This window comes from Mchenga conophoros, linkage group LG14, assembly GCF_057382185.1.
Source record: "Mchenga conophoros isolate Kocher_MC1m ecotype Shallow Benthic linkage group LG14, M_conophoros_male_GT1.1, whole genome shotgun sequence".
NCBI lineage: Eukaryota > Metazoa > Chordata > Actinopteri > Cichliformes > Cichlidae > Mchenga > Mchenga conophoros.
In genome coordinates, this window is record NC_140539.1 from 6,975,240 (window position 1) to 6,991,940 (window position 16,701).

The 16,701-nt window shown below is 43.3% G+C and overlaps 1 protein-coding gene across 4 annotated transcripts in view; it reads right to left on the reverse strand.

Annotated features, from left to right (window-relative positions):
• ecel1 (endothelin converting enzyme-like 1) overlaps positions 1 to 16,701 on the reverse strand; it is a 55,921-nt gene that overhangs the window by 15,514 nt on the left and 23,706 nt on the right. For all 4 annotated transcript variants that reach the window (XM_085244956.1, XM_085244955.1, XM_085244957.1 and 1 more), the window contains 4 exons: positions 10,067 to 10,289; positions 4,183 to 4,281; positions 3,549 to 3,623; positions 359 to 462 (listed from right to left, as the gene is read on the reverse strand). In XM_085244956.1, coding sequence (XP_085101082.1) covers positions 359 to 462; positions 3,549 to 3,623; positions 4,183 to 4,281; positions 10,067 to 10,289 — 501 coding nt within the window. The remainder of the gene's footprint in view (positions 1 to 358; positions 463 to 3,548; positions 3,624 to 4,182; positions 4,282 to 10,066; positions 10,290 to 16,701) is intronic.

Genomic DNA, 16,701 nt, shown 5'->3' on the forward strand with positions numbered 1-16,701 from the left:
TTGTCATAGCAGAGAGGCATTCAATTCAGGCATACGGGGCTGTATTTTAGAAAAATGAGTTGCATGTCCCACAGCACTTTTCTCCTGCCTGGCTGCTGCAGATAAGTAAATCAAATGGATTTTCTGCAGCTGTGTGCGTCGACTGGTATCTGTTGCTTTAATTTACAGGCACGTCAACAAATGTGTCCAACTAGAAAGGGATTCATGGGGACACATGTACAGGATGTCTGCCATGTCGGAAACACACTCTCGGTCGGTGAACTGCAGCATCCACTGAGAGCCTTGTTTAATTGCTCGCAGTGCTTGTCAGTGAACCGGTGCAGCTCAGTGTCTGTGCTAGTGAAATTGTGACACTCACGCTGTTTTGTCCACTTTTTCGTGAATTTTCCTGACAGACAGCTTGATGTTGAACTTGATGCTGTTGAGGATGTTCTTGAAGTAGGCCTTCTCGTCCACGTCGAACTGCACAGCAAACATATGAAATGAGTCAGAATGAGAACACTTTCATTACATTATGAATCAATAATAAAATCACATTTTTGGAAACATGCCCATCAGATTCTTCCATCTTTTACCATTTGTGACATAAGACACAAAAGCTACTTTTGGGTTTCCACAGTGGGCAGTGCTACAGGTTTGACTATAATGCCAGGTGCCCTTTCTGATGCAAACCCTAAAGAATTTGTGTCTCTTCCCACGGTTGAATCAGGCAGTGTTAGGTGAATGTGTAAACCACTAGTCTATTAAGCCCTTTTTAGACAAATAGCTGAAGAAGAAAGCTGAAATCTCGTCTCTTTAGAGAAAATGGCCACTGATCACTTGTATTTCTATGATGAAATACAGGGTCTATCAAACACAGTCATGACTGCAGCTGTTCACCAGTGGCAATCAAAACGTACCGTTAGAAGGGGAAAATTTGTGAGTTAGCAGCTGATAACAAGCTCAAAAAAGTATGAGACAGATCTGAAAATCATATAAATGTCCAGATGCTGTGCATCCAGAGAAGGACCGGTTGAGCACTGACAATAAAATGTTCAAATTCTTCAATCGGTTAAGAGTTTAGGTGTTGTTTTCAATAGCACATGCATAATATTAATCAAGTATCATCCCTTATAGCTAACAGTACTGCTATTTTCGTATATGTGCTGGTTACATCTTGTATTGATTACTGTAATTGTATCCTCTCTAGTTTGCCACACAAACTTCTACATATACTTTAACAGGATGAACATTGGTTCAGCTGCTTTTGTCATTACCAGAACCAATTCCACAGACCATTATTACCTCTGTCCTCCAACAGCTTCACCTATAAAATACCGAAATTAATGCTGCGATTCCATGCCTTACCTTCACGTTTTTCCATAATCTTGCACTTCTGTATCTCGCTGATCTGACCTAATCATCACCACTCCTTTATGTTTCTGATATCCTCCCCCTCTGTTATATAACCTCTCATTATGCCACCTGACTCCTTCTGACTTCCATGGGCCAAACAGATTTCAGCCGAGTGGCCTCTCGTCTTTGGAACTCACATTTGCAATATTGATTCTCTCCTTAACTTTAAAGCCACTCCTAAAACACATCATTTTAAGTTTGCGTATTCTATTTTTTAATGAATTATTGACTATTCAATTCTGAGATGTATCAACTTTTATTTCTAAGGTGTTTTCTAGCTGTCATTTTGGTTTTTGGTATTTCATTACTTATAAAGTGTCGTTGAGTGTCCCGAAATGTGACTATGAATAAGATGTATTATTTATTTATTTATTTTTATTATTATTGTTATTATTATTATGTAGGAAGTGTCCCATGCAAATTTAACTATTCAGTTGCAAACCCAAACCTCTCCACTTTAAGCTGTTGAAGACTTTAGTAACATTTTAATGGGATTAATTAGTTCTCTCACTGTGGTGAATAAAATTCTATTTGTTTATTTGTTTTTGTGATTCAGTTTATGGTTGTAGCTTGCATACACATACGCACACAAATATGGTCAATTCTAGCTCTAAAGAACCAACATGGCAGCATTTTGTGGGCCAGTTTCCTTCGTGTCCTTTGTCACCTGTCTATAGCTTTATGCAACAGGTCAAGCTTTTCTACAAACACTATAACACCTCAGTCAATAAAAATGTTTTACATTATTGAATTTGGCAAAAAACAACAACAAAAACGTAAAAATTACACAGTCCCATTTTATGTCCCAGATGCCAGGAAATGGCTGTTTTCTAAAGATTAAACATTTCAACTGCAACTTGCTAATTAAAGCTTCAGATGTGCTCTTCCTTCCTGAGTCCAGTCTTTGTGCCGAACTTCATTTGTAAAATATTTCTATATTGTTTGTGAAAGTCTGCCATGCTGTGGGGTAATTAAGTTGTACGAATAGTGGCAAATAAAATGAATAAATAGTGGTAGTCTGCGTTGACTAGGAGGATCTTATTTTTGTTCCAGTACATGGCAGTACTGCTCCTCCTGCAGTGGCGCCTCAGTCCTGACATTAAAATGCACTTGCAGTAGTTTATTGTACACAGACCGATTCTGTTCGCTTGGCAAAAAAATGTAATGTATCTTGCTTTGTAACATCTCCATCCTTTACACTGGCAATAAACACACCATTGCTCATGCTTGCTTTTTTTGCTTGTTGAGTCTCACAGGGCTAGATGAGCTTCTGTGAGTTTGTGACAAAAATGCACATCTGTTGAAAATGATGGTAGCAGACTGAGGAACAGAACTTTCACTTACTTCAATAATGGATGAAATTGTTGACATATATTTTGGTGTTTTAGTCTATACAAAAACAAAGATAAACCATACTAATGAGCGTTAAAGGAGACAATCAGTTTGGTTACCTTTGGATTAAGCAGGCTAGCTCTTTCCTATTCCCCTTGCTGTTGCCTATGCTAAGCTCACTATCTGCTGATGACATCCTAAATTGTAACACATTACTTAAGGAAGGAATTCTTCAAAAGCTTAATTTTTATTTTTATTTTTGCATTAGCGATGTTACTTTAAGTGAACACACAATAGTGTGGACAAAGTCTTTCACACATGTGAAGTGATGAGGAACTCAAAAACTCTGGGGCTGAAAAATGAAGCCAACACTGAAGCCAAAAACTGCAGTTTCTCTAAAAGGACACTTCAACGGAGCGAGTCCCCATAGACTCCCGTGTTAAAGTATCTAAATAAACAACAATACAATCCATAATTACAGTCTGGTATAAAAAATAATGCTTAACAAAGTGCTTAACAAATTTATCAGACCGCATGTTATAAAAAAAGAAGGGTTAATATTTTAGAATCCTGTCAAAAACTTGTTTGAAACTAAAAATTATGTTGTTATTTAGTAAATAACCGAAATTTTGCATGTTAAATAAAAAGATAAACATGCACTTTACTATGCTAAATTATACCATAATAATGTGTCATAGAAAAACAACTGTAAAGACAAAGACAGAGTGAGGTAGAGCAGGCTGCTGGGCAACTGGATTAGCATAAGTGTGGTAAGGATGACCGCATGCTGCAGAGTGAAAAAGATGATGATGATGACTCACTTCATATTCTTGATCAATGAGCTCAGGTTCGAGCAGGAAGTCTGGGTATCCTGTCATCACTATCATGTGCTTCAGCTGGGTGAGAAGAGAAAGAAAATGACAGCTGAAGGGAAGAAAAAGTGGGGAGCAAACAACCAAACACCCCACAGCAACTAATAAGCACCCATACACACTTAGTTTAGGACACAGGCCCTGACAGAGCACGCAAGCACACACACACACATCTACACGCACGCACGCACGCACGCACGCACGCACGCACACACACACACACACACACACACAAAAGCATCTGCTAATCAAGCAAACCCAATGTAATAGGATTACAGGGAAGCTCTTTATATTCAGCATGGCCCTCTAAAAGGATTATAACTTCAGATTGTAAAAGTATTAGAAGGGATATCTTCCAGTGCAGACCCTAAATCAGCACTACAGAGAGATCCGGATTAGGCAATCCTCACTTCTCAATGTCAAGCCCTAGATGTATTCTATCACACACTTCTATCTAACAAGCAATCAGTCAAAGTCCCGGAAAGAAAAGAATCGCAAAGAAATAATTGAATCCTTTTCAAAAACTAATTGGATCTAGCAGAAGTCGTGTTTGTGATGCAGAGGCTCAGTTAGTGCTCCAAACCTTTGCTCTAGCAGCATCCTTGGTGGCTTCATCCATCCAGTCAAGTTCCTGCAGCCGGAGGTCCAGAGAGTGCTTTATGTCCTCTACCAGCTCCTGTACCTGTAGAGAGATCATCCCGCAATTCATTACGTGTTCATTTTAAGCCCCACATAAGTGTTCTTGTACTCTATTCTAGAGTAGCTTTGCATGATTCACATTTAAAAATAATCCTTATTTACAACTGGGTGTTGGTGCAGCTCCTTTAGTCATCCTATCTGAAATAAACTGTTTTAGCTCCACTCCCTTTAAATATATTTCCACTGTCAAATACTTTGTGGCAAATAAGTAATAGCTGTGGTCATGGCGAGGCTGCTAATAAACATGATCTACAAGGTCCTAAATTAAGAAAGAATCTAAAACAACTCTAAAAGGTTGGAGTATTTTTGGTGACTGGTGACCTTTCGATTTAATGGCTGTTTTTTTTATCCCACTGGGCAAACTGATCAAGCCAAAGGGACTTGAACTGCAGGTTTATAGTGCTGATATCAGCAGGCAGAGAAACAACAGCTGTGACCAGCCCAGACAAGGAAGTTTACCATGTGACAAATGAGATGAAATTTAAATGTGTCCATTCATCCTTCCATTTTCTTTCTTATCCAATTCGGGGTTAGACCAGCCTACCCCAGCTGCTATAAGGTAAGAGAACACTGTAAAAACCTCTACAGTGGGGACGCCAACCCGAGATTTGAACCTATACTTGCTTGCTGTGAGGTGACAGTAACGTCTTTACTCCCTACTGCCTGAACTACCATACAGATGTATGGAAATGCCATAATTGACAGATTCATAGTATACCAGTGCTGATTCAACCATGTTGACTGGGTTGTGACTCCAAAAAGAGACGCAATTTCTGATGCAGATTCTCATGCCTCAGGTGTTTCTTTCCATACCTCCTCCTCCATCTTCTACCAGTGTCTAAACCTCTGTTAGATAAACTGTTTTCAAGGGCTTGTATTTAGAACGCAACAAATCCAAATAATTAAATAAATGGAAGGTCAAGCTACAAACTGCAGATGTAGTGTTGTTTGTGCTGGTGTGTCTATAACTAATTAGATTTTGATTACGTTAGGCTGCAAGTTTTTGTAGCTCCATTAGTGCAGTTTTTAAAGTCACAAGAGTGGAAAGCAAACTTTATTGTCTGATATGTAATTACCTAAACTGTGTTGCTGAAAAGTGTTCAAACCAGCACTCAAGCGCTTACATCGCTTTCTCCGTTTTCCAGCTCAAGCAACTGAAATTGGACACTTTTAAGCCCCAGCTCTGCACGCAGGGTGATAAAACTTGCAGACTTTTGTTTTTATTTTTAAATTTCATACCGCAGAAGAAACCTTCTAAAACATTTTCATCTTAACCTGTAATTGAAGATCAAGTACCTACTTAGTGCCACTAATATAACACTAATCTTGACGTTTTTGGCATCGACTGTCCAAAACTTCTCCGGATTACAACTTGTGCTTTCTGGAACTGCTCTAAGCAGAAATGCTATTCCTAGATGACACCGGGACATATTGTGTCCTTCAGTTCGCTCCACATTGGTGATTCAGGATAACAAGGAGGCTCGTCTTTCCCCCTCTGTCTTCTGTCTTTTTTTTTTTTTTTTTGTTTATTTTATTTTCAATTACTGAATACGGGACAGACTTGACTGGGGGAAAGAAGGGGAGAAAGAAAGAGGGAAAGAGAAACAGCTGAGAAGAGGGACGGGGGAGAAGGGCAAAAGACAAAAACCAACAGAACGGGCAGAGAAAAAAAAAAGCATATATCAATCACCTGGATCACCTGCTGGGAAAGAAAAAAGAAAGCAAGCAGAAGAGAACAAGAGTAATAGAATAAACAACATCACAATGATATATGGGAATATGACAGTAAATACTAAATGTTAAACATTATTGTGCAGCACATAAGATCAACAGAACACAGTGTGCTTTGAGGTAGGAGCCAAAAAGGGTGTAGTTTGTGGGTGTGATCACCCGTGTGTACACCTGTGAGCATGGACGCGCTTGTTTTTTGTTTTTTAAAAGGTTCCTTCATGTAATAATCTGCTAGAGGGTGTGGGGGGGCCACAGCCCCGTCCTCCAGGGCGTGAAGCAGGTGTGGAGGAGATCAAAACTCCAGACATCCAGAGGCCCCCAGAACACAAGAGACCAAGGAAGACCAACAGAGGGGCAGCTGCGCCACTGTCCCGGAAAGAGCTGAGGAGAGTCCCAGATGAGGGCTCACTCAGCAGCCGCGGAGCAGAAGCCAGGGGGAGTTGCAGTGACGCGCCCGTGAGCTCCGCCGGCAGCCAGCTGCGCCTGAGTGACCGAGCCCCAGGCCGAGAGGCCGGGGGCACCCCACCTCCGAAGTGGCCTGAGCGAGCCCCAGGCTCCAGGCCCCGATAAGCGGCCGCCAAGGAGTGAGCCGGTGTGTACCTGGACGCCCATCCCCAGACACAAAGAACCACCAACGCACCGATGTCTGAGGGAGTCCACCACTGGCAGGGGAAGTGGTGGTGGGGGGAGATAGGCCTCCAAACCTTGGAGGGCCTGAGATGTCCCCAGAGAGGTGGCGCCTGACACCCAACCTGACATATAGACACAGACATACAGGCACACACAGATACAAACATCCATTCCCACCCTCATGCTCTCATATGCACTTACTCCACACTCAACCAACGTGGAGACAGACATAAAGAGACGTTGTACACACGATCACACTCCCCAAGCGTACTCTACAAACCGGGTCTAGGTGCCCCCGCCCCTGGAGGGGGGAACTGCACCCAGACCCAGGTGGTGTTTCCCTTTTCCCTGCGGTGGGGGGAGGCAGACCACCCCGACTCCGCAGCAGCAGGAAGGCTCCACACTCCAGACCGCAGTCGGACGGCCAACTCCTCCTCCTAGTCCTAGCCCCCCTGCTCCAGCAGGTCGCAGAGAGTGGGGGTGAGAGAAGACTCCAAACCTCCCTCCACCCGCTCATTGTAATGTTGATGCATGTGTGTTCTAAGGTGCATTTAAAACCCAGGAGGGCTTGGAGCTACCTGCCAGAGAGCAGCAGGTAAGCGCATGGTCCCTCCTGCTAGCCCTCAATGTCTACGTGTATTTAAAATTGAGAGGTGGGCAACGATGCCAGGGGTGGGGTGTACACCCTAATGGTACTTTGGACTCCGTGTATCGTGCCCACCCCCAAGATCCTATATGTATGTGTAATGAGAGTGTGAGTAATGTGAATGTCTAAGTTGTGGGATAAAATTGAGGCAGAGGCAGCCAGAAGGGGACAGAGGGGGGGGTAGCCTCCTCTGCACCCTGGTGACATACCCCTACTCCAAGGCCCTGCATGTGTGGGTGGTTGTGGTGGAGCGGGAAGAGGGAGGCAGCTGGAGATGGGGAGGGAAGGAAGGGAGGGGCAAGTGACCCCTCCCTGGGGCCAGCTCCCCCGCTGACCCCAGTAGGCACCCCCATACTCCGCGACCCGCCAGGGAAAGGGGGCCCAGGCCCATCCAGACCGGGCCCAGTGCAGCAGCGCCGCCCGGCCCCACAGAGCCCGGGACAGTCCACCCAACCCCACCACAGGGAAAACTGCACCCACCCCACCATCCACTCATCTTCCAGACTACATAAGACAATAAACACCCAGGCTGAGATCTTCCTCCACCTCTCCTGTATCTCCCCCTCCTGCAGAGGGAGCTCCTGAGGAGAGGAAAGCTCCTGCAAGATGTGACAATCTCCCCCACCAGTTGAAGAGCCCCCCAGGTGGCTCGACGCACCGGCGGCACCCTGCTCCAGGGCTGGGCCTCCATGCACCCACCCGCCCACAACCCCGGCAACACACCAACCAGGACCCAAGCCCCCGAGGCCCGGTCCGGGTCCCAGCCCAGAGACGGAGCGCCCCCAGAACCTCACGCCCATCCCGGACCCACACAGGGGCAGCCAGGCTACCAGGTCAGTAACCCACGTCCGTCAGCACAGACCCTCCCCTAGCCCCGCTGCACGCAGCCGCGAGGAAACAGTCACCTGAGAGCCAACAGAGCACCTAACCGGACATGACCGCTACCCTGTCTTTCAGCGTCAGCTCCCGAGACTCATTAATTCTTGTTGGTGCTGAGATAAGCAGGATTGGTGAGTCAGTCAAGGCATCGCACATCGCCACCGGCTTTGCATCCGGTAATGCTCTTGTGTTGATAATGAGGGCTCCAACCTGTGTGGACGTGGCATGATCATACACAGCGACGTCTGTGAGCAGCGTGAGATATGACCGGTGTGGAAAAGAGTGAGGTTAAAAAAACCCAAAAGGCAATAACCTCGCTCAAGGCTTCCCTCCACATCTGCAAGAAAGAGGAAGATGATGTTTTGAGTGATTTTTTTAAATGACTTAGAGATGCTCATGGGATTAGCACCACTTCATCTGATGAGAACTTTCCCTACTGTATGCTTGATCATATAAATCCTTCCTCTCTGGTCTTTTATTAATCAGAAAGGCTCCACTAGCTTGAAGCATTTTTGAGATTTACACTTAGTATCTTATTAGAATCTTGAATGGAATTTAAATTTCAATTAATTGCAAAGTGTAAAGAAAGTATTCAGCACCTATAACTTATCCAGTTGGGCCAACTTTCTTTATGTGTTATAGAGCTTTGGTAGAGTTTTAAAAGGTTGCAAGACAGATAGCTGATGAGGGATGAAGCATGTACAGTGGACAGTGAGAGTATAAGAAGATGATGAAAGGGAGATGATGGAGAGCTTAAAGATAGAGCATAGGGTTACAGAGGTTAGAAATCCCATTGGGAACCATATCCCCATGTCCCAGAGTAGACATGGGACTGAGATGAGACTATGTATGGGGAAAGATTAAGCTGAAAGCGAACGGGACCAGAGGGCAGAGGTGAGGGGTTTAGTAATGACTGACCTAGGCAGAAAGCAAAATAGCGCATGAGAAGTAGAGACTAGAATCCAGGATTTTCAGATCCCACACCATAAAACAATGTCAAATCACATGGCACACCATCAAACAACAATCTGGCTCGAAATTTTCTCCAGCACCCAGGTTAGAATGACTACTTTAAAATTCTTTTTTTAATCTATTGCTATTTTGCACTGCGTTGTCTCACTCGCGCATGACTATATAATTTCTTCTTCATCTTCTGTTTCACCAGCAGTTAGCAATACATTTAATTGGAGCAAGAAGTTGTACTGCCCTCTAGTGGAAGAGAATGTAATTGTTCTGTCCGTTACTCACTGCCGGTTGCTTAGAGTACCAATCAGGTGAAACCAGACATTCTTCCACGGCACACCTCTGTGCCACAGCACAGCGATTTGGAAACACTGGAATTGCATGTAGGAACAGAAACAGGGGTTTCATGTTTTGTGCTAATAATGCATCATGGAGTAAATGGTGCAATGGTGAAACTCATAGCTACACAGTGGGGTGACCGTGGTTCACGGGGTTGGGAAGTTTATTTCAGACAGTGTATGAACTGAGGTGCTGCACCTTGACCCTGTATAAGATCATGCACAGTGGCTCTAGTAGAATGCAAAAATTAAACTTTGTAATTTTTCACAATCACTTGTGAGTCACCCAGATTATTTTATGACTTCTTTTCTTGAAAAATAATGACCCCAAGTTTGGTTAAAACATTACAGTTTTGGGTGTATGAATTAATAAACTTATAAACGTAGTTCAGCAAGGCTGGGTCTCTGTTAAGAGCCTAAACTGCTAATACATTCAAACTGATGTAATATCTGTCGAGTTTCTAATGTTAAAAAAGTGGATTCAAGTCTGAGGCTGATTTCCTTTGAAAACAGCCTCTTTACTACTTTACCATCTTTACCACTACAGCGCCCCCTACCACCAGTCCACCCAGATTCCAGACCTTAGCCCGGCTCTCTGAGGAGAAGTGTTGCTGGACGAACAGGGCTCCCAGGGCCATGCCGAAGTGTTTGTTTGTCTGGGTGAGGCAGAGCCTGCCTAGTTCCAGCTGCTGCTCAGTGCCGTCAATCTCTCGGGAAAACTCATGGATGGTGCTGCGGAAGGCCGTGGACAGATGTTCACTCAGTGCTGCCACAATACGCCACAGCATGTAGTTATGAAGAACCCTAAGACAGAGGGCACAAGAAGTAGCTAGTTACATTATGTAGTTTAAGGAAAAAATATACTTTGCAAAAATGTTTTTGAGACATACGTTTCTAGCAGAGAACCTTACTTAGATTAGATATAAAATGACCTCAAGGAAAACAGTGCAGACTTCTATAAATAAGACTCCAGCGTCATGTGATTGTGTTTAACATTACAGGAAAAGGATAAAATACTTCAAGTGGCCCCTGGTAATTAGAAGTTGTTGCCAAGGATGAGATTTTAAATCTCAAAAATGACAGAATCATACCGTCAGCAAAGTTGTAACATGTTTTTAGTGTCAGTATAACAGACTGATGGTTTGTGGAGCTGACATTACAAGCAGGAAGTGCGAATCACTAGTATGGTGTCCATCCATCGGCTGCATTACATCCTGCAACACCTTGACCGCCCGGGAACGTATGCCAGGGTCCTGTTTGTGGACTTTAGTTCGGCTTTTAACACCATTGTGCCTGAACTTCTCTCCTCCAAACTCTCCCAGCTCAGCGTGTCACCAGCTACCTGTCAGTGGATCACCAGCTTCCTGACAGACAGAGAGCAGCAAGTGAGGCTGGGGGAGATCACCTCTGAAACTCGGTCCCTCAGTATTGGTGCCCCTCAAGGATGTGTCCTCTCACCACTACTGTTCTCCCTCTACACTAACGACTGCACCTCCAAGAACTCGGCTGTTAAACTCCTAAAGTTTGCAGATGACACCACTGTCATTGGCCTCATTCAGGATGGTGATGAGTCTGCATACCGGCAGGAAGTTGAGCGGCTGGTACTCTGGTGCAGTCAGCACAATCTGGAGCTGAACACTCTTAAAACTGTAGAGATGACAGTGGACTTCAGGAGACATCCCTCAACTCTGCTCCCCCTCACCATATCAGACAGCCCTGTGTCAACTGTGAAGACCTTCAAGTTCATGGGTATAACCATCTCCCAGGACCTGAAGTGGGAGACCAACATCAACTCCATCCTCAAAAAGACCCAGCAGAGGATGTACTTCCTGAGACAACTGGGGAAGTACAGTCTTCCACAGGAGCTGCTGATCCAGTTCTACACTGCAGTCATTGAGTCTGTCCTGTGCTCCTCCATCACAGTCTGGTATGGAGCAGCCACTAAACAGGACAGGAGCAGACTGCAGCGGACTGTACGGGCAGCAGAAAGGATCATCGGCGCCCCCCTGCCCTCCATCCAGGATCTGTACCTCTCAAGAACCAGGAAACGGGCAGGGAAAATCATCACAGACCCCTCACACCCTGGACACAGACTTTTTGATCTGCTGCCCTCTGGCAGACGGTACAGAAGCCTGCAGACCAGGACCACCCGACACAGGAACAGTTTCTTTCCCCTTGCCATCTCCCTTCTTAACAGTTGACCTGTCACACTGCTCCCACTGCCAGACTGCAGCTGCACCTTATGTACATTCTGTAGTATTCATTCTACCTCATTCATTTCTGTATTTTATGTATACAAGTTTAGATTAGTTATTTATAGTTGGTTTACACAGCTTTGTGTATGCATGTGTAATGTGTGTATATAGACACGTGTGTGTGTGTGTGTGTGTGTGTGTGTGTGGTTTATATTGCTGTGCTTGAGAGCCGCCATCTACCGGAACCAAATTCCCTGTATGTGTCTGCACATATACTTGGCCAATAAACACGATTCTGATTCTGATCTAATGAGACATTATTAAAACAACATTTAAATACCAAAGAGCATTACAGTCACATAACTACCACCAAATTCAGTCCTGTTGCTATGACACACTTTTAATGACAAACACAAACAAGCTGAACTGTATTTTATAGGATACTGGTAAATACTAAAACAAAAGCATAAAAAGAGAAAAGTCAAATACTCCCTTGTGTCAGTTTTAAGCAAATTACCTAACATTAGCTAATTTTAACTAAAAACTGCTAGTTAACGGGTAGCAGTGAAAATCCTGAACTATACCAGAGTGTATTCATATTCCTTTTGAATAATGATTTTTACTTCTAAGAACAAGGCTGTGTTACTTTCAAAACCTAAATAGCATTGCTTTCTAGCACAGTTACGCCTGTGTTCTCTTTGTAAAGTGACATCCACTATATCTAACAGTAATCTAGTCCCATCTGGCCCAAACTGCTGTTTTTCCATCTGCCCTCAAAGCCATTTAAGAGTCAGAAAAGTCAGAGAGAAAACAAGAGGGAGACAGTGATCGAAGAGAATAGTGAGCAGTGAATAGTGAGGAGTCAAGAGGGCCCAACAGTTAAAGAACAACTCCCTCCAATCCAGACTGACTCACAGCAGAGGGGTGACGAAAATGTCGAGCGGGAGGAAAGAAAATGGATCATTCATTTATGTATTCAAGCTGTGTCTTCTTCGATGAAGTGCTGGTGTGTCCTCGTGCCCCCACTGGGAGCAAGCATCTACTCTGCCCTGCGGGGACAAATGCCCCCTCCTCCTACTGTGAAGCTCCATGCAAACCTCGAGGCATATTGTTGTTGTTTTCCTCATTTTTATACATAAAAAAAAAATTCCCTTTGCGTGACAGATATTAAATCAAAAGCGCCTTGGCAACAGCACCCTGAGGTCTTGCCAGCAAAGCACTTCTGAAGTGAATTTAATTGACGGGAAAAGGAAGAGGAAGGCAGGAAGTGGAGGGAGGGAGGGTAAAAAAAACAAAAAAGGAGAGACTCAGGTGGTATCATCTAATCAGCACGAGTTACAGGTGGGGCTTCTTTGTTTCATTAGCTGGTTTTGTTGTCAAATATTTGTTCCACATTACTGAACATGGACAGGTGTGAGTTTATTTTTTTAAATGCATTTGAGTATCTGTGTATGTGTGTGTATGTGTGTGTGTATGTGTGTGTTTGGCACAGGGTGCCCAGCAGGGCAGCCACATGTGTGGAAGTCATCTATATGATAATAGTAAAAGTACAGCGTCTCTGCTGTTTGTGTGGGAGCGATGCGTGAGCTGTTTTACTCGAGGCATCTTTGAGGAACAGTAATGACTGTAATCTCTAAGAGTAAGTGCGGTTACTGAAACCCAAACTCGCATCTAAAGTTTGCTCATTTACAGGCTCATAATTTTGTTTTAGGAGGCTTCTGGAAAAGGTTTTGTAGGTAACAAAACAAAAACAACAAAGGGAGGCACATCCATCACACAAAAACTTTTTAAATTCTCAAAGAATCTAAAACATATATTTACAAGAACAGACACTTTTAGGGTACGGTTTAATTAATGTGCTAGTGTAGATATCAGTTGTATCTGTTTGCTTTCCAGGGGAATGTTCAGGTTGCAGGAATGGGATAACACATGCACCACCCGGCACCACTGGTTTAGAGTACTGTTAATTACATTGTCTCTTACATGACCATCAGGTGAGGACATGTAATGTACCTTGGTACTTTATTCAAGTACTTTATTAAAATAAAGTTTTAATGTTCTTGTACTTCTTATACTTGTGTTTCTGTTGTGCCAATTTTACCTCTACTTCACTACATGTTGTGTGAAACTATTAGATGCTGTCAGTACCATTTATTTTAACGTCTTAGTTAGCTTAGCAGGTTGTTTGTTATCCACACCACCTACTCTGTGCCTAAAAATGAAAGTCTGCTTTAATGCACTGAAGTAAAAGTACTTTTTTTAATCAGAAAAATTACTTTATTTTATCATAAGTAACAGCAGTTGGTTCTATAACCAATCTAATCATAGATTGGTTATATGAGTAATATCAGTATTAGATTACTAATACTGATATTACTGCGCTAAGCAACATTTTAGTATTGTAGCCATAGGCTGTGTATAAAAAATGGACATCATGTCTGTCTTTCTCACATTAAGACAGGGACATAAAATAACACATTTAGAAACTTTAAAGGTTAAAGTTGAATTTAATGTTTAGCATAAATCAGCAAACTTTCCCCCCCGAGATAAAAACTTCAGACTTTATAAACATTGCATCACATGATTAATAAACTCTTTCAAACACGTAAAATGTAACACTTGATAAGAGTGTTTTCGGCACCCTCATCCATACTGACAGGCACATGTGTGTGTACTTTGCTGCGATTCCATTACTGCACAGAGTTAAATGAAAGCAGTGTCAGTGAGAGCGCTGCACAGATCAAGTCTTAATCACCAGAGGACTGAGTGAAGGCTCATTAGCTGAATGGATTTTAATGGGGCTAGTTAGGGAGATGAAAAGACACTGTCCCCTTGCACTGCATCAGCGCATTACTGCAGGTAATGACCCTGACGGTAATGGAGGAGGGAGGGCCACCTCTCTTCCAGGCTTCACTAGAGGTAAACTATAATTTTGGCCTGACAGGAGAAACGTCTTGCGTTTGATTATTTTGTTAAATCATAAAATTAAAGTGGAATAATGGGATTCGGGCACAAGGCTTTAGGTTGCAAAACCAAAGCACAACAGAGACAACAAATCACATATATTTATACCTTTTAGTGGGGACTTACCCAAATTACCTGAGTGTAGCCTAACTGCACATAAATTTCAGCTAAGCTAGGACTCAAATCATGCCTGCTGAAAGCTATAGCGCCATAAAATCTACTGTTTGGTAAACCACTTATTCGCAAAATGCTTTACGGCTACACTGAGCGTACTGTACATTTTTAATGGCATCCCACCCAGCAGGAAGTAAACCCTCCACTGCTGCTGCCCCACTTCTGTGTGCTGAAACGCACAAAAAAATGACAGATTCTCCCGCTCGCCTTCGAATTGCACATCCCAAACAAAACCGGATTCCCACACACACGCCCTCAAGAGTGACAGATGAACAGACGGAGCAGACAGAGGGAGCCGCAAGGGAGGAGTGTGTGTGTGTGTGAGAGAGAGAGAGACGCTGGTGTTGTCATTATGCTTTCCCCTTCATTGGAGGCCTGCTCATCTGGCTAATGGGATTGGCTGCAGTTGCCACTGTGCGTGGGGACCACATACACACATGCAATGGAGGGAGTATGAAGAAGAAGAGAAGGGTGGATGAAGGATGAGGAGACATGCAAGTGTGATTGCTCTTGTCAGTAGATTTGTATGATGAGAAAGACTTGAATGTGAGAACATGGAAGAGAAGAAGAATAAAGAGAAGGACCTTGGCTGTAGCTGCCTGTAAAGATGGAGGGCTTGCAAAACTGGCAGTGGACAAAAAAAAGAGAGAGTGAGAGCTGTCAGTAGCAACCTGAAACCACTAAGGTGAAGAGGAGGAAGGGAAAAAGAGCAATAAAGGAAGTATGCAAGATGGAAACACCTGGGAAGGAAGGTAAAGAGTGACAGGCAGATGCAACTTAAAAAAACAACAACTTTGGAGACAGTATAAAAAAGGAAACTGTCTGGAAGTAAATGAAGCAAAAGAAAAGGAATCAAAGTCAGAGATAAAAAATAATTGATGAAGGAAAGAAGCAGTGGTGGAAACAGAAAGTAGGAATAAAATGGAAGGAAGAGAGCGAGGAACAAAAAGAAAGCAGGGTGTTAAAACGAAGAAAGGGTGACTCATTAATTTTTAACCAGCCATCCTGTCATCCTACAGGCGGCTCAAGCACCTGTCTGTGCCATCTCCTTCTTCGCCTGTGACCTTTTCACCTCTCAATGTATTTTTTTCAGTTCCTTGACTTTAACAAGAATCCAAACTATCCTGCTTGGTTTTTTTTTGTATTTGTATGAATGTCAGCCTGTGCTCTTCCTTTGTGTGTGTGTCTGTGTGTTAGTAAGTGATAGAATCCAGTAGAGAACAAAATAGTTTCTGTTTTTTTAAGTGATCCATTAGTGGCCTTGCGAGAAACCAAACCTGCCCTCCATCTGCTCTACAGGATGATGACAACTGCCCAGCACCTCCGCCATGACCTCTTACTCCTGCTGTGTGGAGCTAACCTATTTCACTCTGTGGTAGTTGACAGGAAACACATGTTTGGAGGGAGAAGTTTCTTACTACAACTGCGATGAAAAAGGTTATATTTCTGTTTTCTTTTCCCACATTATGCATTATGGTACTTATTTGAATTCTGAGATGGACTGAAACACTAATTCTGCAATGGGAATCACCCTGTTCATGCAAACCTTAACCTTAATTTTGTAGGATAGCGTCAATACATGCTGATAGAAAGAATACACATCCAGAACTAGTCTATACTTTTTTCTTTTTTTTTTTTGCATCAAGCACTTCACACAGAAAGCAGGTGGAAAATGTGTGTTGTACATAAAAGGCACCCCTCTTGCCTGAGAATGCAGCCAACAAAGAGGTGCCAAAAACTGCAGTTTCTGTCTGGAGCAGCCACTTAAGGCTGGCTCCAAAAGCAAGTCAATCCCCAACCACTGACATGTTAAAATCACAGAATTAACAGCAATAAAAAGCATGTTTATTTGGTCTCTATGAATAGTAGTGATGGGATTTCCG